We start from the raw sequence: 24,815 nt of genomic DNA, 5'->3' as shown, positions 1-24,815 counted from the left end.
GTTAGCCTAAACAAGCTAGGGTTTCTCGCTATGTTAACCTAAACAAGCTAATGTTTCTCACTATGTTAGCCTGAACAAGCTAATGTTTCTCACTATATTAGCCTGAACAAGCTAATGTTTCTCACTGTTAGCCTGAACAAGCTAATGTTTCTCACTATGTTAGCCTGAACAAGCTAATGTTTCTTGCTACTTTAGTCTAAACACAGTTCTAATGGCTGCTACATTATCATAAACATGATATTATCAGCTGCTATGTTAGCCTAGCCATATTAGCTTAAACACCATAAGATCAGCCGCTACATTAGCCTAGCCATATTAGCTTGAACACCTTAATCTTAACCGTTAAATTAGTCGTAATGAGATAAGAATGTTAGCTGCTACATTGGCGTAAACATGATATTATCTGCCGCTACGTTAGCCTAGCCATATTAGCTTAAACACCATAAGCTCAGCCACTACTTTAGCCTAGCTGTATTAGCCTAATTACCATAATATCAGCCACTACGTTAGCCTAGCCATATTAGTTGAAACACCATAAGATCAGCTGCTACATTAGCCTAGCTATATTAGCTTAAACACAATAAGATCAGCCACTACTTTAGCCTAGCTGTATTACCTTAACATAATATCAGTCACTACATTAGCCTAGCCATGTTATCTTAAACACCATAATGTTAACCGTTAAATTAGCCAAAAGGAGATAAGAATGTTAGCTGCTACATTACCCTAAACAAGCTAATGCTAGTGACTAGGCTAGCCTGGAAAAGGGATGTTCTTACTATGCTAGTCTAAAAAAAACTTTATTAACCACTACATTATTGACCTAAACAACATGAGGCTAGCCGCTATGTTAGCCTGAACAAGATAATCGTACATGCTACGTGAAATTAGCCAAAATAACCTTTGTTACCATGGTAGCCTAGCCATTACGGTCTGAATAAGCCAATGTTAGCCGCTGTGTTAGACTGAACAAAATAAACCTAGCGGCTTACTACCTTAGCCTAGCCACGTTAGCCTAAACAAATTAGTGTTACGGAATACGTTAGCCTTACGAAAGTACTGTTATGAATGTAGTTTTATTCCAGATTATTGTAGTATTTGCTGTAGTAATAGTACCTCTGTGTGTTTGCAGTAATGTGGAGTGTGTTAAGCTGCTCCTGAGCAGTGGAGGTGAACACAACCGGAGAGACAACTGTGGCAGGTAGCACATAAATATATCTCTATCTGTGTTTATATATCTACACGTGGACAAAATTGTTGGTCCCCCTCGGTTAATGAAAGAAAAACCCACAATGGTCACAGAAATAATTTGAATCTGACAAAAGCAATAATAAATAAAAATTCTATGAAAATTAACCAATGAAAATCAGACATTGCTTTTGAACCGTGGTTCAACAGAATTATTTAAAAAAATTAATTCATGAAACAGGCCTGGGCAAAAATGATGGTACCCCTAGAAAAGACTGAAAATAATGTGACCATAGGGACATGTTCAATCAAGGTGTGTCCTCTAATTAGCATCACAGGTGTCTACAAACTTGTAATCAGTCAGTCGGTCTATTTATAGGGTTACAGTAGTCACTGTGCTGTTTGGTGACATGGTGTGTACCACACTAAACATGGACCAGAGGAAGCCAAGGAGAGAGTTGTCTCAGGAGATTAGAAAGACAATTATAGACCAGCATGTTAAAAGGCTAGAAGACCATCTCCAAGCAGCTTGATGTTCCTGTGACTACAGTTGCACATATTATTCAGAAATTTAAGATCCATGGGACTGTAGCCAACCTCCCTGGATGTGGCCACAGGAGGAAAACTGATGACAAATGGAAGAGACGGATAATAGGAATGATAACAAAAGAGCCCAGAACAACCTGTAAAGACATTAAAGGTGAACTCCAAGGTCAAGGTACATCAGTGTCAGATCACACCATCCGTCGTTGTTTGAGCCAAAGTGGACTTCATGGGAGACGACCAAGGAGGACACCATTGTTGAAAACAAATCATAAAAAAGCCAGACTGGAATTTACCAAACTGCATGTTGACAAACCACAAAGCTTCTGGGAGAATGTCCTATGGACAGACCAGACAAAACTGGAACTTTTTGGCAAATCAGCTCTATGTTCACAGATGCAGAAATGAAGCATATGAAGAAAAGAACACTGTCCCTACTGTGGAACATGGAGGAGGTTCTGTTATGTTCTGGGGCTGCTTTGCTGCATCTGGTACAGGGTGTCTGGAATCTGTGCAGGTACAATGAAATCTCATGACTATCAAGGTATTCTAGAGAGAAATGTGCTGCCCAGTGTCAGAAAGCTTGGTCTCAGTCACAGGTCATGGGTCTTGCAACAGGATAATGAGCCAAAACACACAGCTAGAAACAGCCAAGAATGGCTAAGAGGAAAACATTGGACTATTCTGAAGTGGCCTCTATGAGCCCTGATCTAAATCCTATTGAACATCTGTGGAAGGAGCTGAAACATGGCGTCTGGAGAAGGAACCTTCAAACCTGAGACAACTGGAGCAGTCTGCTGATGAGGAGTGGACCAGAATACCTGCTGAGAGGTGCAGAAGTCTCACTGACAGTTACACAAATGGTTTGATTGCAGTGATTGCCTCAAAAGGTTGTGCAACTAAATATTAAGTTAAGGGTACCATAATTTTTGTCCAGGCCTTTATTTTTAAAATAATTCTGTTGAACCATGGTTCAAAAGCAATGTCTGATTTTCATTGGGTAATTTTCATAGAATTTTTATTTATTATTACTTTTGTCAGATTCAAATTATTTCTGTGACCATTGTGGGTTTTTCTTTCATTAACCAAGGGGTACCAACAATTTTGTCCTTGTGTGTGTGTGTGTGTGTGTGTGTGTGTGTGTGTGTGTGTGTGTGTGTATATATATATAAAAATGTGTGTGTGTGTGTATATATATATACACACACACATACATACATATATATATATATGTGTGTGTGTGTGTATAAGATGTAATAAACTCCAGTCCGTCAGTCAAGTGTGTTTCTCTGTCGGTGTTTCCAGGACTCCTCTCCACTATGCAGCTGCCAGTCGACATTTCCAGTGTTTGGAGACTCTGGTAGCTTGTGGTACTGCTATTAACGCCACTGACCAATGGGGGCGCTCTGCTCTGCACTACGCTGCTGCCTCCGACCTGGACAGGAGGTGAGTCTTTAAGAAAACCTGCAGTTAAACATTCCTGGGTGGAGTTTAGTCTGCTGACGCCCTGTTAGCTCAGGTGTTAGTATCCACCTGTTAGCTCAAGTCTTAGCCTCCACCTGTTAGCTCAGGTGTTAGCATCCACCTGTTAGCTCAAGTGTTAGCCTGGATGGTGTTGATGCTTTTATTGTTTATTTTAACTCCCTGTTTCGTGTCCTGCAGACGTCGTGTTGCTCTGGAGCCGGAGAGCGACGGAGTTCAAGCTGAGAGGGAGAAGGAGGCGGCGCTGTGAGTCATATGACAGGAAACATCTTAACCTGGAGCTAAACCCAAAATACACACTGATGCTAATGCTACTCAGATACAGCTGCTCAGAGTTTTCACTGATTTTATAAACACTTCAATTCATTCTAAACATGTTTGTCTTTTCTACATAACTGCTGCTGTCCATGTTTTAAATTCAGAACATCTACAATCAGGTTCCTCAAAAACCTCTTTGTTTGCTATTAAAACCTTCATTTTTTTGTAAGAGAAACAAACATCCAATATTTTGCAGTTTTATAAAGTCTGAAACAAGCAAATTTATTGTCCAATAAATGCGGGAAAAAAATGGACAAATTTAACCAACTATGACTGTTTTTTTTTTTTAAACAGAATTTATAAATCATTGCTGGTTTCAGGTTTGTAAATGTGAATATTTGACATTTTTCTTTGTCGTAGAGACCTACATTTTCTGACATTTTATAGACAAAACAAATTTATCAGTAGTTTAAAGGCACCTCTAGATCTCATTTTGTATAGGACACTGAACCTAAATCTGAAACGGATCAATAAGAGTAATAGATAAACCTTAGCGCTGATACTGCAGCTGATATTGTACATGTTATTGATATTATTGTCCATCAGTGATACAGTGGTCTAATAGTCATTTCCACAGCTTAATGTTTGCAGCGTTTTGCTGCTGTTTTAACATTCTCACCTCTTATAAGAGTTATATATGATATAAATACATATTTGTGATTAATCAAACCTCTAAAATGCTGCTTTTATCGCAGATGTCTGGACTTCCTGCTTCAAAGTGGAGCGACAGCATCTCTGAAGGACAAACAGGGTTACAGTCCAGTTCATTACGCTGCAGCGTACGGACACCGACACTGTCTGGAGCTGGTCAGTTCATACCACATGCTACATACATAGCACATGCTACATTCATACATACTACATACATACTACATGCTACATACATACTACATGCTACATACATACTACATGCTACATACATACTACATGCTACATACATACGACGTGCTACATACATACTGCATACATACTAAATACTACATTCCACATACTTCATACATACTACATACATACTATATACTACACACATAATACATACATACATACTCCATACATACCACATTCTACATAAGTACTACATACGTTCTACATACATACATACATACCACATACTACATACATTTTACATACTACATGCATACTACATACTGCATACAAACTACATACACTTTACATGCTACATAATTGCCACATACATACCACATACTACATAGTACAGTACGGTGGCCCGCTGCTGAATGAACCTTCACAGCAGAGTCCTGCACTGTGTCGGGTACTCGCCAGTACTCGGGTAAACTACAGATAACTATCTTGCTCAGTATCTACTCTTTGATACATCGGGTTAATACGACGTTAATTACTCGCGAGAGCGCGGCCTTGAAAGTGACGTCATGTCAAACATCCAGGCACCAAGTCGGAGAGCCTGCTGCCGCTGCTGAAAAAAATCCTACAGGAAACGCTGATACATATTGCATAGATATTACATAAATGCTATAAACATACTACATACATATTACAGGTGTTTGAGGTGTTGCAGGTGTTCTTTGTACAGGTTCCAGGTGTTTCTTCTACAGGTGTTCCAGGTGTTCCAGCGTCGACTGATTTATGTCAGGATGTTCAGAGAGCCTTCCAGCAGATCAATAGAACCATAAATGAGTCTGATCAGGTTTCCTTTGGTTCTGCAGCTGCTGGACAGAGACGACGGTCACCAAGACGACCCGGAATCTCCCAATGCCAGGAGTCCTCTGCACCTCGCCGTGAGTCAGGAACAACGACAATAATTTAATTTATAATGAGCTCAGATAATATCCACGGTCACTAAACACTACAGCTATAATATCTACAGTCAGACTCTGAATGATTCCAGGATTTTTAAATAGAATTTCAGGTAAATGTTTCAAAACCAACGTTCACAGAAAACCTGACAGAAAGTGATGCTTTGTGCTGCTGGATAAATACCTGGAGTTAAACCAAAGTGCTGCTCAGTTCAAGTACAAGGACATAAAACACAGTTCCAAGCTTTAAATCTGAATAAAGTATTAAGATACTTTATTCAGAATGAAAGATACAACACAGAGATGAAGTGAGAGTGGAGCTGTACTGGGTTCATATGAATGAAAGGAGGTGAATCTGAAGTCTGAACAGTTCTCACATGAAAAGAGAAACTCTTCTACAGAGTCAGAACAACTGCTGCAAAGATTCAACCTGGTTCTGGATCTCAGAATGTCTGAGATCATCTAGGTGTTGGACTTCAGAGCTCTGATCAGGTGTAGAGATGCAGAGTTCTCATTTAAAACCCTAAAAACAAACATTCAAATCTAAAATGGATCCTGAGATGATGAGGAAGTCTTTAGAGGAGGAAGAGAGGTGAAGTCATGTGATGCTACTTCCTGTTTCCTGTTGACAGAGCAGCAGCTGAAATGTGATCTCATAACAGTTCTAGTGTTCCATCATGATGTTCCTCCTGTGGACAGTTTAATGGAGACACGTCATTAAATTACATCTGGACAACTTTAAACAGTCACAGCAGATTTTTAGATGTTTTATTAATCATCAGCTGTGAGTCTAAAGGTTTTTATTTCTTTCTTCAGGCGTATCACGGCCACGCCCAGGCCCTGGAGGTCCTGCTGCAGGGCCGGGGGGAGGTGGACCAGGGGGATGAGGCCGGCCGGACCCCCCTGGCTCTGGCTGCTCTGAGGGGACACACCGACTGCGTTCACACCCTCCTCCACCAGGGGGCGTCGCCGCGCTGCAACGACCGGCAGCACGGACGCACACCTGTACACCTGGCAGGTAACAGAGACAGGAAGTCCAGATGAGAGTTTAGTTTACACCTGGTTAAAGCTGTTTTTATAGTGAGGAAACTCTCAACCTTTAATCCTGATTATAGAACTAATGTTAGTTTAGTTCCAGGAAGCAGAGAGTCTGTAAATAAACCAGTTTGTTCCTCAGCAGGTAATGCTACATATATACTACATACTACATATATACTACATAGTACATGCATACTTCATACATACTACATTCATGCCACATACTACAAACATACTACATATATACTACATACACACTACATAAACACTATACACATGCTACAAACATTCTACATGCATATTGCCTGCTAAAAAATGCTACGTACTACAAACATAGTATGTACATAGTACACACAGTTCATATGTCTGATATGTGTGTATATACCAGGTCATAAGGAAGATGTCTGCAGTAATTATTCATATTCATACACCAAAATTGATGATGGTGATGGTGATGGTGGTGATGGTGATGATAATGGTGGTGATGGTGGTGATAATGGTGGTGATGATGGTGATGTGATGGTGGTGATGTGATGGTGATGTGATGATGGTGGTGGTGGTGATGATGGTGATGATGGTGGTGATGATGGTGATGTGATGGTGATTATGATGATGATGATGATGGTGATGGTGATGATGGTGGTGATGGTGATGATGATGATGTGATGGTGATGATGATGATGATGGTGATGGTGATGATGGTGATGATGATGATGTGATGGTGATGATGATGGTGATGTGATGATGGTGGGGATGATGATGATGGTGATGATGATGGTGATGATGATGATGGTGATTGTGATGATGTAATGGTGATGATGATGATGGTAATGGTGATGATGGTGAGGTGATGATGGTGGTGATGGTGACGATGATGATGTGATGGTGATGGTGATGTGATGATGGTGATATGGTGATGATGGTGGTGGTGATGTGATGGTGATGATGATGATGGTGGTGATGATGATGATGGTGGTGATGATGATGGTGATGGTGATGATGGTGATGTGATGATGATATGATGGTGGTGATGATGATGGTGGTGGTGATGATGGTGATGGTGATGATGGTGATGGTGATGTGATGATGGTGATGTGATGATGATATGATGGTGGTGATGTGATGATGGTGATGTGATGATGATGATGGTGGTGATGATGATGGTGATGGTGATGATGATGATGATGATGATGATGATGATGATGATGTGATGGTGATGATGGTGATGGTGATGTGATGATGGTGATGTGATGATGATATGATGGTGGTGATGATGATGGTGGTGGTGATGGTGGTGATGATGGTGATGGTGGTGATGATGGTGGTGATAATCATGATGATGATGATGGTGATGTGATGATGGTGATGTGATGATGTGATGATGATGGTAGTGATGGTGATGTGATGATGGTGATGGTGATGATGATGGTGGTGATGTGGTGATTATGGTGATGATGATAGTGATGGTGGTGGTGGTGGTGGTGATGATGATGATGATGATGATGATGATGATGGTGTTTCTTCCTCTGCAGTGATGAATGGTCATACGACGTGTGTTCGCCTCCTGCTGGACGAATCAGACGCTGCAGATCTAGTGGATGCTGCCGACTCTCAGGGACAGTAAGAAACCTTCATCCTCATTTATTCTTTTAAACCTCATTTATTCCTTTAATCCAGAGTTATTCCTTTAATCCAGATTTATTCCTTTAATCAGATTTATTCTTTTTATTATGATTTATTCCTTTTATTATGATTTATTAATTTAATCCAAATTTATTCCTTTAGTCCTGATTTATTCCTTCAATCCAGATTTATTCCTTTAATTCTTATTTATTCCTTTAATCCTGATCTGTTCCTTTTATTCTGATTAATTCCTTTTATTCTGATTTATTCCTTTCTGTTGGTGTCTTTTTATTCAGATTTTCTCTCCATAATGTAATAACTCTGACCTTCTGTAATGAATAACTCTAACCCTATATGATTTAACAAATCTGATCTCTATAATTAATAAATCTAACCTCCTATGATTTAATAAATCTGATCTTTATGGTTTAATAACTCCACCCCTCTATGGTTTAATAACTCTAACCCTCTATAATGTAATAACTCTAACCCTCTATGGTTTAGTAACTTTAACCCTCTATGATGTAATAACTAGAGCTGGAACATTGACGCTCAATTTCGATCAACTAATTACCGCGAAAATAACGCGTTAAAAATAATAACGCAATTAATTGCACCCACCTCAGTTCCCTCATTTCTGGCACACCGGTAACTCTGATGAACACTCCAGCCCAGTAGGTGGCGGTAATGAACCTAAAGTCTGTTTGTAGCCATGAAGAAGAAGCACAGGAAGTACTGAGTGAAGTCAGGCTCTGGTGAACAGTGAAGGAAGATGAGATTGAGCTTGTTGGACAGAAAGTTTCCTTTTAAAAATCTTCATGATGGCAGCTTGAATAAAAGCCTTTTTGTGTGCAAATTGTACAACAAAGAGTTTTCTGATCACTGCGTCACTTCAAGCCGACGGTATCACCTCAATGTAAAACATGTTGCTGTTAGCACCAGAGCTAACGTTAGCTACGAGTCATGCTAACGGCTAACGGTGTAGCCATCCCATAATAGACCACTTTTCTAGACAGTGCTTGAGTTTACAGAAAGTCTTAAAATGTTGAATAAAATCGCTATAATTGCACTTAGATTTGCAGTAATCTGTGAATGTAGCAGACAGATGAAAAATGCAGATAAATAGAAATGAAACATTTTTGTGGTTTAAGTTTTTACTCCGTCGAGGCTCTGCCTCCTTGGAGGAGGAATAACCTAAACAACAAAAATATCTCTTTTAATAACTTCATTGTAAAATTTTTGTTTATAAAAAAATTACATAAATAAAAATTGATATTCCTATATATAAAAAAGAACCATCAAAATTACACCATTTATCAGACCCAGAAAAGATGAAAGCAGAATGAATCTCTGGATTTTAAACTTTCTGAAGCTCCTTGAACTACTTATGCTGATTTTATGTGCCATACAGTGGAAAAAACAACTAAATTCAGGCTTTAAGTCATCAAAATCACTTTTTTCTATATGTCCCATTTTCCTTTTTTAAATAAATTTTAAATTATGAACATGTATATGTCTATTCATTGATTCAACTGTCAACCACAATTTTATTTGAATTGAAAAACTTTTTATTGTGTCAAATATTGCTATTTGACAAAACTGCAGTTATTGCGATTAATTAATTACAAAGCCTGTAATTAATTAGATTAAATTTTTTAATCCTGTCCCACCACTAGTAATAACTCCATCCCTCTACAATGTAGTAACTCTAACCTTCTATGATGCAATAACTCTAACCCTCTATAATGTAATAACTCTAACCCTCTATAATGTAATAACTCTAACCCTCTATAATGTAATAACTCTAACCCTCTATAATGTAATAACTCTATCCCTCTATAATGTAATAACTCTAACCCTCTATGGTTTAATAACTCTAACCCTCTATAATGTAATAACTCTATCCCTCTATGGTTTAATAACTCTAACCCTCTATAATGTAATAACTCTATCCCTCTATGGTTTAATAACTCTAACCCTCTATAATGTAATAACTCTAACCTTCTATGGTTTAATAACTCTGACCCTCTATAATGTAATAACTCTATCCCTCTACAATGTAGTAACTCTAACCTTCTATGATGCAATAACTCTAACCCTCTATAATGTAATAACTCTAACCCTCTATAATGTAATAACTCTAACCCTCTATAATGTAATAACTCTAACCCTCTATAATGTAATAACTCTAACCCTCTATGGTTTAATAACTCTAACCCTCTATAATGTAATAACTCTATCCCTCTATGGTTTAATAACTCTAACCCTCTATGATGTAATAACTCTTACCTTCTATGGTTTAATAACTCTAACCCTCTATAATGTAATAACTCTAACCCTCTATAATGTAATAACTCTAACCCTCTATGGTTTAATAACTCTAACCCTCTATAATGTAATAACTCTATCCCTCTATGGTTTAATAACTCTAACCCTCTATGATGTAATAACTCTAACCTTCTATGGTTTAATAACTCTAACCCTCTATAATGTAATAACTCTATCCCTCTACAATGTAGTAACTCTAACCTTCTATGATTTAATAACTCTAACCCTCTATAATGTAATAACTCTAACCCTCTATAATGTAATAACTCTAACCCTCTATAATGTAATAACTCTAACCCTCTATGGTTTAATAACTCTAACCCTCTATGATGTAATAACTCTATCCCTCTATGGTTTAATAACGCTAACCCTCTATAATGTAATAACTCTATCCCTCTATGGTTTAATAACTCTAACCCTCTATAATGTAATAACTCTATCCCTCTCCAATGTAGTAACTCTAACCTTCTATGATTTAATAACTCTAACCCTCTATAATGTAATAACTCTAACCCTCTATAATGTAATAACTCTAACCCTCTATGTTTTAATAACTCTAACCCTCTATAATGTAATAACTCTAACCCTCTATGTTTTAATAACTGTAACCGTCTATTATTAATATCCCTCTCCCTCCAGGACTCCTCTGATGCTGGCGGTGGCCGGCGGCCATGTTGACGCCGTCTCGCTGCTGCTGGAGAGAGAAGCTAACGTCAACATGGCCGACAGCCATGGACTGACGGCACTGCACCTCGGGGTGAGAATCAGTCTGGGAACGTTCCCTCAGCGTTATCTACAGGTTCTAATGATGGAGCTAATGATGGCTCTAATGTAGGACGTTTGAAGACGTTCTGTCATTTTAGATAATAAACCAACAACGTTCCTGAGAAGCTCAACGTTTATTCCACAATAACTGATAAATGTTCTCAGGATGTTCTCCATGTTTCTGTAATGTTAAATATTAAACTCTGAGGATGTTTTATGGAAACATTATAGAACCTTATTCTGTAAAATTTTCTCACAATGTTCCATGAAATCAAAGTGATGTTTTAATGCAGTGTTTGGTTTTATATACGTTAGAGTTTAACAATCTAACAACGTTATCATCAAACATTCTGGGAACTAAAAAACAACCTTCTCCATCAGAAACATTATTAGAACTCTATAGAACATTCTCAGAATGTTGTGAGAATAAATAATCTGGATCTCCATGGCTCCTCTAACTCAGACTTTGTTTAGTATTTCTGTCAGTTTGAGGAGAATTGATTCTGAACTCAGGATTAATCACTCAGCTCTGGTCTCACTGGTTCTGGACCTTCTCTGGTGTTCTAGCTGCTGTGTGGTCAGGAGGAGTGTATCCAGTGTCTGCTGGAGCAGGAGGCTTCGGTTCTTCTGGGAGACTCTCGTGGTCGGACCTCCATCCACCTGGCAGCGGCCCGAGGCCACGCCTCCTGGCTGAGCGAGCTGCTGAGCATCGCCTGCTCCGAACCGCCGTCGCTGCCACCACTGAGGGACCAGAGAGGGTACACCCCACTGCACTGGGCCTGCTACTACGGTCAGAACCGCTCACCCGTCTGTAACTATCACCCATCTAAAACCAACACCCATCTATAACTATCACCCAACTAAAACCATCACCCATCTATAACCATCACCCATCTATAGCCATCACCCATGTATAACCATCACCCATCTATAACTATCACCCAACTAAAACCATCACCCATCTATAACCATCACCCATCTATAGCCATGACCCATGTATAACCATCACCCATCTATAACTATCACCCATCTAAAACCATCACCCATCTATAACCATCACCCATCTATAGCCATCACCCATGTATAACCATCACCCATCTATAACTATCACCCATCTAAAACCATCACCCATCTATAACCATCACCCATCTAAAACCATCACCCATCTGTAACCATCACCCATCTATAGCCATCACCCATCTAAAACCATCACCCATCTGTAACCATCACCCATCTGTAACCATCATCTATAACCATCACCCATCTATAGCCATCACCCATCTAAAACCATCACCCATCTGTAACCATCACCCATCTGTAACCATCATCTATAACTGTCACCCATCTACAACCATCACCCATCTATAACCATCACCCATCTATAACCGTCACCCATCTATAACCGTCACCCATCTATAACCGTCACCCATCTATAACCATCATCTATAACCGTCACCCATCTATAACCAGTGATCTATAACCATCACCCATCTATAACCATCACCCATCTAAAACCATCACCCATCTGTAACCATCATCTATAACCGTCACCCATCTATAACCGTCACCCATCTATAACCATCATCTATAACTGTCACCCATCTATAACCGTCACCCATCTACAACCATCACCCATCTGTAACCGTCACCCATCTATAACCGTCACCCATCTATAACCGTCACCCATCTATAGCCATCACCCATCTATAACCATCACCCATCTGTAACTATCACCCATCCATAACCATCATCTATAACTGTCACCCATCTATAACCGTCGCCCATCTGTAACCATCACCCATCTATAACCGTCACCCACCTATAACCGTCACCCATCTATAACCGTCACTCATCTATAACCATCACCCATCTGTAACTATCACCCATCTGTAACCATCACCCATCTGTAACTATAACCCATCTGTAACCGTCACCCATCTATAACCATCATCTATAACCGTCACCCATCTATAACCGTCACCCATCTATAACCATCACCCATCTGTAACCGTCACCCATCTATAACCGTCACCCATCTATAACCATCATCTATAACCGTCACCCATCTATAACCGTCACCCATCTGTAACCATCATCTATAACCGTCACCCATCTATAACCATCATCTATAACCGTCACCCATCTATAACCATCACCCATCTATAACCGTCACCCATCTATAACCATCATCTATAACGGTCACCCATCTATAGCCATCACCCATCTATAGCCATCACCCATCTATAACCATCACCCATCTGTAACTATCACCCATCTATAACCATCACCCATCTATAGCCATCACCCATCTATAACATCACCCATCTATAGCCATCACCCATCTGTAACCGTCACCCATCTATAACCATCATCTATAACCGGCACCCATCTATAACCGTCACCCATCTATAACCATCGTCTATAACCGTCACCCATCTATAACCGTCACCCATCTATAACCATCATCTATAACCGTCACCCATCTATAACCATCATCTATAACCGTCACCCATCTATAACCATCACTCATCTATAACAATCACCCATCTATAGCCATCACCCATCTGTAACCATCACCCATCTGTAACTATCGCCCATCTGTAACCATCATCTATAACCGTCACCCATCTATAACCGTCACCCATCTGTAACCGTCACCCATCTATAACCATCACCCATCTATAACCGTCACCTATCTATAACATCACCCATCTATAACCATCACCCATCTGTAACTATCACCCATCCATAACCATCATCTATAACTGTCACCCATCTATAACCGTCGCCCATCTGTAACCATCACCCATCTATAACCGTCACCCACCTATAACCGTCACCCATCTATAACCGTCACTCATCTATAACCATCACCCATCTGTAACTATCACCCATCTGTAACCATCACCCATCTGTAACTATAACCCATCTGTAACCGTCACCCATCTATAACCATCATCTATAACCGTCACCCATCTATAACCGTCACCCATCTATAACCATCACCCATCTGTAACCGTCACCCATCTATAACCGTCACCCATCTATAACCATCATCTATAACCGTCACCCATCTATAACCGTCACCCATCTGTAACCATCATCTATAACCGTCACCCATCTATAACCATCATCTATAACCGTCACCCATCTATAACCATCACCCATCTATAACCGTCACCCATCTATAACCATCATCTATAACGGTCACCCATCTATAGCCATCACCCATCTATAGCCATCACCCATCTATAACCATCACCCATCTGTAACTATCACCCATCTATAACCATCACCCATCTATAGCCATCACCCATCTATAACATCACCCATCTATAGCCATCACCCATCTGTAACCGTCACCCATCTATAACCATCATCTATAACCGGCACCCATCTATAACCGTCACCCATCTATAACCATCGTCTATAACCGTCACCCATCTATAACCGTCACCCATCTATAACCATCATCTATAACCGTCACCCATCTATAACCATCACTCATCTATAACAATCACCCATCTATAGCCATCACCCATCTGTAACCATCACCCATCTGTAACTATCGCCCATCTGTAACCATCATCTATAACCGTCACCCATCTATAACCGTCACCCATCTGTAACCGTCACCCATCTATAACCATCACCCATCTATAACCGTCACCTATCTATAACATCACCCATCTATAACCATCACCCATCTATAACCGTCACCTATCTATAACCGTCACCCATCTATAACCATCACCCATCTATAACCATCATCTATAACCGTCACCCATCTATAACCGTCACCCATCTATAACCGTCACCCATCTATAACCGTCACCCATCTATAGCCATCGCCCATCTGTAACCATCACCCATCTGTAACTATCGCCCATCTGTAACCATCATCTATAACCGTCACCCATCTATAACCATCACCCATCTATAACCATCACCCATCTATAGCCATCACCCATCTGTAACCATCACCCATCTGTAACTATCGCCCATCTGTAACCATCATCTATAACCGTCACCCATCTATAACCATCATCTATAACCGTCACCCATCTATAACCATCACCCATCTATAACCGTCACCCATCTATAACCATCATCTATAACCGTCACCCATCTATAGCCATCACCCATCTATAGCCATCACCCATCTATAGCCATCACCCATCTATAACCATCACCCATCTGTAACTATCACCCATCTATAACCATCACCCATCTATAGCCATCACCCATCTATAACATCACCCATCTATAGCCATCACCCATCTGTAACCGTCACCCATCTATAACCATCATCTATAACCGTCACCCATCTATAACCGTCACCCATCTATAACCATCGTCTATAACCGTCACCCATCTATAACCGTCACCCATCTATAACCATCATCTATAACCGTCACCCATCTATAACCATCACTCATCTATAACCATCACCCATCTATAACCATCACCCATCTATAGCCATCACCCATCTGTAACCATCACCTATCTGTAACTATCACCCATCTGTAACCATCATCTATAACCGTCACCCATCTATAACCATCACCCATCTATAACCGTGACCCATCTATAACCATCATCTATAACCGTCACCAATCTATAACCGTCACCCATTTATAACCATCACCCATCTGTAACCATCATCTATAACCGTCACCCATTTATAACCATCACCCATCTATAACCATCACCCATCTGTAACCGTCACCCATCTGTAACCGTCACCCATCTATAACCGTCACCCATCTATGACCATCATCTATAACTGTCACCCATCTATAACCGTCACCCATCTGTAACCGTCATATATAACCGTCACCCATTTATAACCATCACCCATCTATAACATCATCTATAACCGTCACCCGTTTATAACCATCACCCATATATAACCATCATCTATAACTGTCACCCATCTATAACCGTCACCCATCTATAACCATCACCCATCTGTATCCATCATCTATAACCGTCACCCATCTATAACCATCACCCATCTATAACCGTCACCCATTTATAACCATCACCCATCTATAACCATCACCCATCTGTAACCATCATCTATAACCATCACCCATCTATAACCATCACCCATCTATAACCATCAACCATCTGTAACCATCATCTATAACCGTCACCCATCTATAACCGTCACCCATTTAGAACCATCACCCATCTATAACATCACCCATCTATAACCATCATCTATAACCGTCACCCATCTATAACCATCAACCATCTGTAACCATCACCCATCTATAACCGTCACCCATCTATCACCATCACCCATCTATAACCATCACCCATCTGTAACCATCACCCATCTATAGCCATCATCTGTAACCATCACCCATCTGTAACCAATCGCTGCTATTGATCCATACAGTGGAGTTACTGGTGTGTGTCTGCAGGTCATGAAGGTTGTGTGGAGGTTCTCCTGGAGCAGAAAGGCTGCCGATGCATCGATGGAAACCCCTTCACCCCTCTGCACTGCGCTGTGTGAGTCTCTGAACCTGGAACCTTCAGACGGGTTCTTCTGTAATTGAAGGTTGTATCTTCTAGTCATTGGATCAGAGCTGGGTTCTTCTCCAACCTCAGATTTAACTTCCTGTTTGTTTCAGGGTCAATGATCATGAACCGTGTGCGGCGCTGCTGCTGGAAGCCATGGGGTCGGACATCACCAGCTGTAGAGACTCCAAGGGAAGGTGAGGGTCAGCTCTGATGTTCTCCTGATGTTCTACTGATGTTCTCCTTACGTTGTGTTGATGTCCTGTTGATGTTCTACTGATGTTTTCCTTATGTTTTGTCGATGCCCTGTTGATGTCCTGTTGATGTTCTACTGACGTTCTGCCGACGTTCTGTGCTGCTTCCTGTTTGATCCTTCCTTCCTCCTCCAGAACTCCTCTTCACGCTGCAGCGTTCTCGGGTCACGTGGACTGTGTCCAGCTGCTGCTCTCGCATGATGCACCTGGAGACACCGTGGACGAATCGGGTCGCACAGCTCTGATGATGGCGGCAGAGAAAGGACGAGTGGCGGCTCTGGGTACGACGGGTTCTTACCTCTGTTAACTTGAGGAACGTTAACTTCCTGGTTCTGATGGTTCTGATGATGTTGTGTTTGTGCTGCAGAGGTTCTGCTGAGCGGCGCCGACCTCAGTCTGACCGATAAGGATGGAAACACGGCGCTGCACTTGGCCTGCAGTAATGTAAGAGCCCACTGGGGGCGCTGTTGTAGTGGTCACATTAAAGAATCAACGTTTACTGAGTTGGATCCTGCAGGAGAACGTTTCTACATCATTTTATTGTTCTTCCTCGTCCAGGGGAGAGAAGACTGTGTGATGTTGATTCTGGAGAAATTCTCAGATTCTTCGCTTATAAACGCCACAAACGCAGCGCTGCAGACGTGAGTATCTCTGAGAGAAGGTTCTGTCTCGTTCTAACTCACTGTGGTTCATGTTTAAAGTCCTGCAACTCTGAGGAACCAGAACATGAGATAAAGCCCAGAACCGATTAGATTTATGTGTTTGAATATAGCAGCCGGTCATTTTCTGCCCATTTAGACAAAATGAAAGTGAAAGTAAAACACATTCATACCAGATCTATCATTAAACTGTGTTTTCCCGTCAGTCCTCTGCACCTGGCAGCTCGCAGCGGTTTGAAGCAGGCGGTTCAGGAGCTTCTGTCCAGAGGAGCAAACATCCAGACGGTGGATGAAAACGGTAAAAATCAGCTGATTAAACCCTCAGAGCTGCTGCTGATGTCGGTCTGCATGAACGTTTCTTCTGCTGCTGCATGGAGCCGTTCTCATGATTCTAAAAGTCTGCTGCAAAGAATCTGTTGAAAAGGTTCCCACTGACCAGAGAGTTTAATGAGAACAGCCACGAATTATTGATTAATCAGAGTTTAAAAAACTTTATAGTCAGCAATTATTGATAAATCAGAGTTTAAAAGAACTTTATAGTCAGCAATTATTGATAAATCAGAGTTTAACAGAACTTTATAGTCAGGAATTATTGATTAATCAGAGTTTAAAAGAACTTTTTAGTCAGGAATTATTGATCAATCAGAAAGTTTTAAGTTTAACGTAACAAATACAACGTAAAACTGTTGAACTCTCTGATTTATACAGTTTGCTGTATTTATTACAGTGTCAAGCTATATAAATAAGAGTTTTATTATGCTAATGTACATGCTAATACGTGCTATGCCATGATAATAAGATTGCTTCCGTTGTCAAGGCTAGCTTCTTCCAGCTACGTCTCCTCACCAAGGTCAAGTCCTTCCTTTCTAAGCACGACCTGGAGAAGGCCATTCACGCTTTTATCAGTTCTCGTATCGATTATTGTAATGCTCTCTATTTTGGTGTCACACAATCATCACTCCGTCAACTACAAATGGTTCAGAATGCAGCTGTCCATCTGTTAACCCGCACATCCAGACACACTCACATCACCCCCATCCTCTCCACCCTCCATTGGCTCCCGGTCCATCATCGTATTGAGTTTAAAATTTTAACATTTGTTTTTAAAGCCCTTCATGGCCTAGCTCCTTTATATATATCGGAGCTTTTAACCATCCACCGCCCCAGTAGAGCCCTCCGGTCGTCCACGCAGATTGTGCTGGACGTGCCCAGGTCCCAGTATAAGCAGTGGGATGATCGATGCTTTGCTGTAGCCGCCCCAAGACTCTGGAATGCACTCCCACTCGAGCTCCGCGTTATTACCAACCTGCAGCTTTTTAAGTCTAGATTGAAAACCTATTTATTTAGACGTGCTTTCAAATCCTAGGACTGTTTTATGGTTTTTATGGTTTTATGTTTTTCTTAGTTTTGTGTTTTTATGGGTTTTATGGTTTTATAGTAATCAAAAATTGCATTGTTTTGTTTATTATTCTGTCTGGAATGCACTTTGGTCTTCTTCTATGTTGTTGGAAAGTGCTCTACAAATAAATTTTTGATTTGATAGATTGATAATGTCCCACCTAACATTAGCATGTACCAGTGAACAAATAACATTAGCTGGTACATTAGCCTGAACAAGATAGCATTAGCTGCTACGTTAATCTAAACTGTAGCTGTATGAAGACTCGGTCTGTCGGTGGGAACCTGAATAAAACACTGGCTGCTTGTTGCTTCCATGTTTCATTGTTGATGTTTTTATTGATCGTCTGGCTGGAAATCAGATTTAAAATGACAAGTCTATAATCGATCAGTTAGGATCAGACACACTGATATTGATTAGTTTCATTGATCGATGAGCAGCACATTAAAGGATGAAATGTTAGCTGCTACGTTAGCATAAGCAAGATAAAGTTAGCTGCTCAGTTAGCATAAACAAGGTGACATTAGCTACTATATTAATCTAAACAAGATAATAATAGCATTACATTAGTATAAAGCAGGTTAGCATTAGCTGCTGCTACATAAAGCAGGTTAGCGTTAGCTGCTACATTAGCAGCAGAACTAACTAATTAGTAGCAAACTTAAATGAACAAATTTCCCTTTGTGGGACTAAAAAAGGATATTCTATTCTAAGGATATTCTAAATGCTGATCAGTCTGAGTTTTAAAGTTCAGCATCCAGCCCAGTCTCATGTTGTCAGTGTTCTCCCAGTGTTCTCTCAGTATTCCCCAGTGTTCCTCCAGTTTTCCGCCAGTGTTTTCCCGATGTTCCTCCAGTGACCCCCCCCCCAGTGTTCCCAGTGTTCCCCCGGTGTTCCTCCGGTGTTCCTCCGGTGTTCCCCCAGTGTTCTCAGTGTTCCCCCCAGTGTTACCCCAGTGTTCCTCCAGTGTTCCTCCAGTGTTCCCCTAGTATTCTCCCAGTCTTCTCCCAGTGTTCCCCCAGTGTTCCCCCAGTGGTCCCAGTATTCCCCCAGTGTCCCCCCAGTGTTCCCAGTATTCCCCCAGTGTTCCCAGTGTTCTCCTAGTATTCTCCCAGTGTTCTCCCAGTGTTCCCCCAGTGTTCCCAGTGTTCCTCCAGTGTTCCCCCTGTGTTCCCCTAGTATTCCCCCAGTGTTCCTCCAGTGTTCCCAGTATTCTCCCAGTGTTCTCCAGTATTCCTCTAGTATTCCTCCAGTATTCCCCCAGTATTCCCCTAGTATTCCCAGTATTTCCCTAGTATTCCCCCAGTGTTCCCCCAGTATTCCCCGTGTTCCCCCAGTATTCCCCCAGTGTTCCCCGTGTTCTCCCAGTGTTCCCCCAGTGTTCCCCTAGTGTTCCTCCAGTGTTCCCAGTATTCTCCCAGTTCTCCCAGTGTTCCCCCAGTGTTTCACAGTGTTCCCCCAGTGTTCTCCCCGTATTCCCCCAGTGTTCTCTCAGTATTCCTCCAATGTTCCCCCAGTGTTCTCTCAGTATTCCCCCAGTGTTTCCCCAGTGTTTCCCCAGTGTTCCCCCAGTATTCCCCCAATGTTCCCCCAGTGTTCCCCCAGTGTTTCCCCAGTATTCCCCCAGTGTTCCCCCTGTGTTCCCCTAGTGTTCCCCCAGTGTTCCTCCAGTGTTCCCAGTATTCTCCCAGTGTTCTCCAGTATTCCTCTAGTATTCCTCTAGTATTCCCCCAGTGTTCCCCTAGTATTCCCGGTGTTCCTCCAGTATTCCCCCAGTATTCCCCCAGTGTTCCCCTGGTATTCCCAGCATTTCCCTAGTATTCCCCCAGTGTTCCCCCAGTATTCCCCCAGTGTTCCCCCAGTATTCTCCCAGTGTTCCCAGTATTCCCCCAGTGTTCCCAATGTCCCCCCAGTGTTCTCCTAGTATTCTCCCAGTATTCTCCCAGTGTTCCCCCAGTGTCCCCAGTGTTCTCCCAGTGTTCCCCCAGTGTTCCCAGTGTTCCTCCAGTGTTCCCCGTGTTCCCCTAGTGTTCCCCCAGTGTTCCTCCAGTGTTCCCAGCATTCTCCTAGTGTTCTCCAGTATTCCTCTAGTATTTCTCTAGTATTCCCCCAGTGTTCCCCTAGTATTCCCGGTGTTTCTCCAGTATTCCCCCAGTATTCCCCTAGTATTCCCAGTATTTCCCTAGTATTCCCCCAGTGTTCCCCCAGTGTTCCTCCAGTATTCCCCCAGTGTTCCCCATGTTCTCCCAGTGTTCCCCCAGTGTTCCCCTAGTGTTCTCCCAGTGTTCCCCCAGTGTTCCCAGTATTCCCCCAGTGTCCCCCCCAGTGTTCCCAGTATTGCCCCAGTGTTCCCAGTGTCCCCCCAGTGTTCTCCTAGTATTCTCCCAGTATTCTCCATGTTCCCCCAGTGTTCCTCCAGTGTTCCCCCACTGTTCCCCCAGTGTTCTCCCAGTGTTCCTCCAGTGTTCCTCCAGTGTTCCCCCAGTGTTCCCCCAGTGTCCCCCCAGTGTTCTCCCATTGTTCTCAGCGTTCTACCACTAACGTCTGCTGCTCTCTGCTTGGCCTCCTGCTCGGTTCTCCTCCTGTCCCTCCTTCAGGTCTGACTCCTGCTCTGGCTTGTGCTCCGAGCAGAGAGGTGGCCGACTGTCTGGCTCTGATTCTGGCCTCCATGATGCCTTTGTGCTCCCCTTGCAGCTCCGGGGCTCCGTCCCCAGGCGCCCTGCTGAGACAGCTGCCCCGCCGGGGGAGCAAAGGGCCGGCCAGCGGCCCCCGGGGGCCCCGCGGCCCCAGCAACCCCTCGGGACCCTCCAGCGAGGGAACCACCGAGAACGACTCGGAGGACTCGGAAACCTTCTGACCGAGTCTCCGGCCTCCTACCTCCGGCTGTGCACCTGAACGCATCACCTGCTGACCAGATGGAGGCAGCTACGGTGCCCCAGGAGGGTCAATATTCAGAATGTCACGAGTTCTAACAGGAAAAACACAGAAATACTCCATCTGTGAAGTAGAAAAACTGTTAATATATCAGTTTATCCTTATTTTCATAAATATTCTCAGTGACTTCTAAACTATCAGCTCTAAATAAATAGAAACAATAATGAAGATTTACTGATTAGAGCTGACAGGATTCACCAATTTAATCACTAAACTGTCAAATATTAAATTAGTCATGAACTGTTTAATAATCTATTGATCAGGTTGAATCATTAAAGTGTTCAGGAGGAATAATAATAATTCAGATTTCATCTTCAGTGTGAATATTTTCTGACTTCTTTCCTCTGACAGTAAAATCCAGGAAATAAATGAACTGAGTCAAGGAATTATTAATGGTAGCTCAACATTAAGGATGCTAACTAGCTAACCAGCTAATTAGCTAACCAGCTAACTAGCTAACCAGTAGCAGGTTGAATAGTTCAAACAGCAGCTCATAAACAGTTGGACCTGAAACCAGTGAATATTTAGTTTAATCTTCAGTTTGAAGAACATTAAATTATTTTCTCACAAAATACAAAAAATCCTGAAACTGTCGTCAGGATTCGATGTTTAACAGCAAACATCAGACGTGTTTGCTTTTAAAAGTTCAGATTATCTGATTGATCAGTAGCTAATCAATAAATGACAGCAGCTCTAACAGGAAACAGAAAGTAGCAGAAGAAACTACAATATAAGATAAAAATTGGAAACAGAATTATACTGAAGCCTAGTCAGTCTGAAAATGACTGAGTTTGTTTTAAACAATTAATAAATAAAGTATTGATTAGTTAAATATTGATCCTCTGGGGCTCCGCCTGCTGGATCTGGATCTGGATCTGAGGACCACCAAGTGATTCAACCTCCAGGGACTGAACAGCTGCAACCTGCTGCTGCATGAAGAAGAACTCAACCCACACCAGTTCTGGTTCTGGTCCTGGCCCTAGTTCTGGTCTGGGTCTACATGCTAGTGTTGGGTCCCCCCAGCTGGTCCTTCTTGGGTGCTAACCTCCACACCTCGGTTCTTTGGTTCTTCTGAGACTCTTTTTAAAGCCATTTTTAACTGTTTGTACAAAATGAAGTAGAAGATTCTGAGTACTTTTAAACTCTTTCTGATTTTTGCTCGTTGTTCTACCAAATATTTGAGGTGATTAATGTGTCCTGAAGGTTCTCCTGAGCAGGTGGAGAACTCTTTTTTTAACTGTTTAACAGCCGAAGCACAAATTAGTGGTTTGAAGTAGTTTAGATGTTGACCAGGAAGGAGCACAAACCTTCAGGCACATCTTCGTTCCCTGGCCCCGCCTCCTCCCAGGAAAAGGTCCAGAGAACAGCCAATAAGCTAACATGCTAATGAGCTATCTACACAGCAGTACTATCGGTCCACTTGGTCCACACTGAAGGATCTCAACTACTGCTGCTGAGTGTTCTGATGTTTGGTTCATGGTCCGCTGAGGATGAATCTTACTGGTCCTTTGATTTCCCCTCTAGCGCCACCATCTGGTTAGTTTTACCAAATACCAGCTAAAGTAAGGATATTCCATTAGACTTAGCTGTAAATGCTAACATTAATGTGCGAACAAACTGGTGTTGTGATGTTTATTCTATCTTCACCATCTTAATTTAGCATGTTAGCATGCTAACATTTTTTAATTAGTTAACAAAACATTTTCTCCAGAGAGTGGCGCGATAAAACTGAATTAAATATCAGGAAGTTAGCATGTGATACCATTAAAATTCATTGACTGTCAATACAAGATTCAATATAAACAAACCAAATCATTCTATAAAGTTCATGTATTTAAACCTAAAAGCAGCAGCTCATAAAATGCTAACGCTAATACAACATTATATTTCCACAGATGAATAATGTGAATAATGATGGTAGCCTGCTAATGTTTAATATCACTCACTTTGATGTTAGCAGTTTAATAGCTCATACAATACAACGTTAGCTGCTAATTTAGCCGACATAAAATCACATTAATCACTTTGTTAGCCTAAACAGCTTGACGTGAGCCGCTACATCCCCCCAAACAACATCTTGTCAGTCATTTTGTTTGCCTGAACAAGACCTTGTTTTCTGCTATGCTAGTTTCTTTGTTAATGTAAGCAAGAAAACCTCACATTAAGCTAAGCTATAAACATCACTACATTAGCTTGTGCAGAATGATACACTGTGTTGGTCTAATTTAGTTCACACATGATGATGTTAAATGCTACACTAGGCTAAAGAAGGTAATCTTAGCATCTGAACAAAACATCAGCTGCTCTGCTAACCCAAACATCACATTAGTCATTGTGTTAACCTGCAAAAAAATAACATTGGCGTAGTGTTAGCCTGAACTAGGTAACGCATGTGTGTTTCTATTTTAATTCACATGAACAGTGGGAGCTAATATGGCTAACATTGCTAACATGAACAGTGGGAGCTAATATGGCTAACATTGCTAACATGAACAGTGGGAGCTAGTACGGCTACCATCGCTAGCATAAACAGTGCGAGCTAGTACGGCTAACATTGCTAACATTAACAGTGGGTACGAAAATTTCCCCGCTGCGGGATCAATAAAGGTTTAATCTATCTACAGCTAACATGAACAGTGGGGGCTATATTGCTGACATTAACAGCATTAGCTAGTACGGCTAACATCGCTAGCAAGAACAGTGGGAGCTAGTACAGCTAACATCGGCAACATTAACAGTGGGGGCTAGTACGTCTAACAAGCTAACATGAACAGTGGGAGCTAGTACATCATCAAGCTAACATTAACAGTGGGGGCTGGTACGGCTAACATTGTTAATATTATAAGTGGGGGCTAGCAGAGCTAACTAGCTAGCAGCAGCATCCACAGACTTCTCCAGTTTGACTCTTCCGTGGACGGTGAACATGAACTGTACCGACCTGGATCCAGGTCAGGTGAGGAACGACCATATAAGGGAACGG

At 41.7% G+C, this 24,815-nt stretch overlaps 2 protein-coding genes across 5 annotated transcripts in view; both read left to right on the top strand.

Annotated features, from left to right (window-relative positions):
- The window catches only part of LOC111583817 (serine/threonine-protein phosphatase 6 regulatory ankyrin repeat subunit B), a 44,884-nt gene extending 21,907 nt beyond the window's left edge, over window positions 1–22,977 (top strand). For 3 of the 4 annotated variants that reach the window (XM_023293067.3, XM_035958556.2, XM_023293064.3), the window contains exons 13-28: window positions 1,133–1,201; window positions 3,037–3,177; window positions 3,394–3,459; window positions 4,227–4,338; window positions 5,217–5,288; window positions 6,123–6,324; window positions 7,877–7,964; window positions 10,935–11,052; window positions 11,628–11,850; window positions 16,493–16,580; window positions 16,703–16,786; window positions 16,979–17,124; window positions 17,211–17,287; window positions 17,402–17,484; window positions 17,709–17,800; window positions 21,499–22,977. In XM_023293067.3, coding sequence (XP_023148835.1) covers window positions 1,133–1,201; window positions 3,037–3,177; window positions 3,394–3,459; window positions 4,227–4,338; window positions 5,217–5,288; window positions 6,123–6,324; window positions 7,877–7,964; window positions 10,935–11,052; window positions 11,628–11,850; window positions 16,493–16,580; window positions 16,703–16,786; window positions 16,979–17,124; window positions 17,211–17,287; window positions 17,402–17,484; window positions 17,709–17,800; window positions 21,499–21,758 — 1,921 coding nt within the window. In that variant the 3' untranslated portion in view covers window positions 21,759–22,977. The remainder of the gene's footprint in view (window positions 1–1,132; window positions 1,202–3,036; window positions 3,178–3,393; window positions 3,460–4,226; window positions 4,339–5,216; window positions 5,289–6,122; window positions 6,325–7,876; window positions 7,965–10,934; window positions 11,053–11,627; window positions 11,851–16,492; window positions 16,581–16,702; window positions 16,787–16,978; window positions 17,125–17,210; window positions 17,288–17,401; window positions 17,485–17,708; window positions 17,801–21,498) is intronic. The other variant, XM_035958557.2, reaches the window with a different exon arrangement.
- A 1,781-nt stretch (window positions 22,978–24,758) lies between these two features.
- Window positions 24,759–24,815, top strand: part of LOC129349957 (serine/threonine-protein phosphatase 6 regulatory ankyrin repeat subunit A-like) — a 5,970-nt gene continuing 5,913 nt past the window's right edge. Inside the window, exon 1 of the mRNA XM_055014939.1 lies at window positions 24,759–24,783. Coding sequence (XP_054870914.1) covers window positions 24,759–24,783 — 25 coding nt within the window. The remainder of the gene's footprint in view (window positions 24,784–24,815) is intronic.

Source organism: Amphiprion ocellaris, chromosome 11 (genome assembly GCF_022539595.1).
Source record: "Amphiprion ocellaris isolate individual 3 ecotype Okinawa chromosome 11, ASM2253959v1, whole genome shotgun sequence".
Lineage (NCBI taxonomy): Eukaryota > Metazoa > Chordata > Actinopteri > Pomacentridae > Amphiprion > Amphiprion ocellaris.
Note: the sequence above shows the minus strand (reverse complement) of the source record. Positions and strands in the feature narration are given on the sequence as shown.